The sequence below is a fragment of the Saimiri boliviensis genome, chromosome 10 (assembly GCF_048565385.1).
Source record: "Saimiri boliviensis isolate mSaiBol1 chromosome 10, mSaiBol1.pri, whole genome shotgun sequence".
Taxonomy (NCBI): domain Eukaryota; kingdom Metazoa; phylum Chordata; class Mammalia; order Primates; family Cebidae; genus Saimiri; species Saimiri boliviensis.
In genome coordinates, this window is record NC_133458.1 from 34,002,091 (window position 1) to 34,004,881 (window position 2,791).

Sequence of the window (2,791 nt, forward strand, 5' to 3'; positions counted from 1 at the left end):
GTTATAGCATCCACCACTGGCTGCCAGGAGGAGTGGGAAGATAGGGCTTCTGAGATTCCCTTTGGTACCTCACTCAACACAGCAGAAACATCATGTAGGACATGAATGAACAGGGAAGGATTCATCTTTCCTGTAGCTCAAATTTTAGGTTAAAAGAGTAAAGATGTCATTTAAAGAAGATTAAAAAAAAATAAGCTAAGTGCACCTCAGACAAAGAGGAAATAAACAACATGGTTACGAAATACGTATGCCTTTTTTGGAATAATCAAATCACCTCAGGAGCAGAATCCACATTTAAATAATATTTCCCTATATTTGGACGTAATAGCAAGCCAGCAAGCAAAGCATAAACAAATTCTATAGATAGGAAAATGGCAAAATTTAAAAAAGAGCTTGGGAAAATTTGCTTCCAGAGGGAGGTGTTTTCTTGAACCAGACACTGGTGGAATCAGGAACCCATTCTCTACCTGGAATTTGGTACAGAGATTCAGAGTCTTTGTCCAGGAAGATACTTTGGTGTAGAAGAATGATACCCTTCCAACTCACCATCTTCTTCATGATCATCTATGTGCTTGAGTCCTTGATAATTTTTGTTCAGAGCAGCTTAATTGTTGCAGTGCTGGGCAGAGAATGGCTGCAAGTCAGAAGGCTGATGCCTGTGTACATGATTCTCATCAGCCTGGGCATCTCTCGCTTCTGTCTACAGTGGGCATCAATGCAGAGTAATTTTTGCTCCTATTTTAACCTTAATTTTGTACTTTACAACTTAAAAATTACCTGGGAATTTTTTAATATCCTTACATTCTGGTTAAACAGCTTGCTTGCCGTCTTCTACTTCATCAAGATCTCTTCTTTCGCCCATCCCATCTTTCTCTGGCTGAGGTGAAGAATTCTGAAGTTGGTTCCCTGCTATTACTGGGTTCTCTGATGATTACTTTTGTGACAATCATCCCTTCAGCTACTGGGTATTACATTCATATTTAGTTTTTCACCGTGGAGCATCTACCCAGAAACAGCACTGAAACTGACAGACTTCAAAAGATTCATCAGTATCTGTTCCAGTATCATAAAGCAGTCTCGTTGGTTGTTCCTTTTTCCCTGTTCCTGGCCTCCAATATCTTGCTCATGGCATCACTGACCAAGAAGATGCAACATCATACTGCTAGTCACTGCAACCCAAGCATGAAAGCACACTACACTGCCCTGAGGTCCCTTGCCATCTTATTTATCATGTTTGCCTCTTACTTTCTAACCATACTTATCAGCATTTTGGTACTCTATTTGATAGGAGTTCTTGGTTATGGGTCTGGGAAGCTTTCATCTATGCTTTGATCTCTATGCGTTCCACTTCACTGATGCTGAGCAGCCCTACATTGAAAAGAATTCTAAAGGGAAAGTGCTAGGCCTAGAGTTTGCCTGAGGCACAGGGTACAAGACTCCTGTGCAATTGATATAATTAGTACCAGTAAAGAGCATTGCTCTTATCAATCAATTCATTGTGAATCACCATGAATGCAGGCCTCGTTCTCTTCCATTTTCACAGCCATCTGTTTCTAAATAATCAACCCTTTCTCTCTCCTTTTCCACTGCTTTTCTTTTCCTTTCATAATCCTCAGGTTGGTTCCAAATTTCTCAAGACCACCCCATCTTGCCTTCGTCTTTGCCAACTCTGGAATCATACCGCTGGTATATGCTACACAAGACAGTCAGAATCATGGGGTCTACACATTACTTTAACCTTTCCATGACTGCCAGTTACTTCACACATGAATATGAATACCATCCCACAAAAACTTATTGTTTGTACCCTGAATGCTTCACATACTAAGCCCTCAGTTAACTTTCTTTAGTCAAGGGGTCACTCTCTCTCTCTCTTTTTTGCTCTCTCCATCTTTTTCGCTTTCTCTCTCCTCCGGCTTCTTCTGGACTTTTATCTAATGATACAAATTTTCTTATTTGTTTTTCTTACAGATATCATATCTTTATCCTTTTACAACTCAGGTCAAAATTTAACTCCTTCATTTCCATTCACCAAAACATTATACTCTTCCCCAGAATACCAGACAATTTACCCAATCCAGATTCATACTTAATACCGCTCCAAATATTGACAATTTAATTGTGTCAACTATAAATGGTTTCCATTGGCTCAATTTTTGCCTCTCTATTGTACTATAAGTTGGAGTTAATTTGATGGAACATCTCCATATTAAGACATAGTTGGTTTTTTTCCTATATACAATCCAGATGTCAGCTGGGAACCACTCTTACCTCATAACATCTGAATGGCATTGGCCTACACTTTCTATAATCTTTTATTCTGTCCAAAGCCAAAATGAATAAGAATATAGGAATCACACAGTAATCAATGAAAAATCACTTATAAGACATACTCATTCTTTTGACATTCTTTCTGCCTCCCTATCTGACAGGTTTCTCTCATACCTTCTTCCCTTGCAGGACCCCATGTTGTCTTATCTCCAAAGCATCCTGCTCCTCATTTACCTTCTCTTCACCCTCACCTACTAGCAGCTATGTGTCTTGGTAATGTCCAACCACTAAGCCTTTGGGTCTCAGCCTCTGTCTACCCAAGATACATATTAAAGTATTTTTCCTAAAGTCAATTGCATCTCTTACACAATTTCTGGTACTAAGAGTTAATAATATGATGATTTCCACATTTTGAATATATTGGGCGTTTCTGGTGAACTGATCGTCAGTCTCTGCCATTAGAAGATTGAAACTCCTCCTGAAAGCAAACCAAACTATGGAGGAAAGGATACAAGTATCT

General features: G+C 39.2%; 1 protein-coding gene across 1 annotated transcript; it reads left to right on the forward strand.

Moving 5' to 3' along the window:
* Positions 1–526: 526 nt before the first annotated feature.
* On the forward strand, positions 527–1,403 carry TAS2R16 (taste 2 receptor member 16). The gene is given in 3 exon segments (XM_010343579.1): positions 527–905; positions 908–1,267; positions 1,270–1,403. Coding segments are annotated over 3 exon segments (873 nt in total).
* Positions 1,404–2,791: the final 1,388 nt, after the last annotated feature.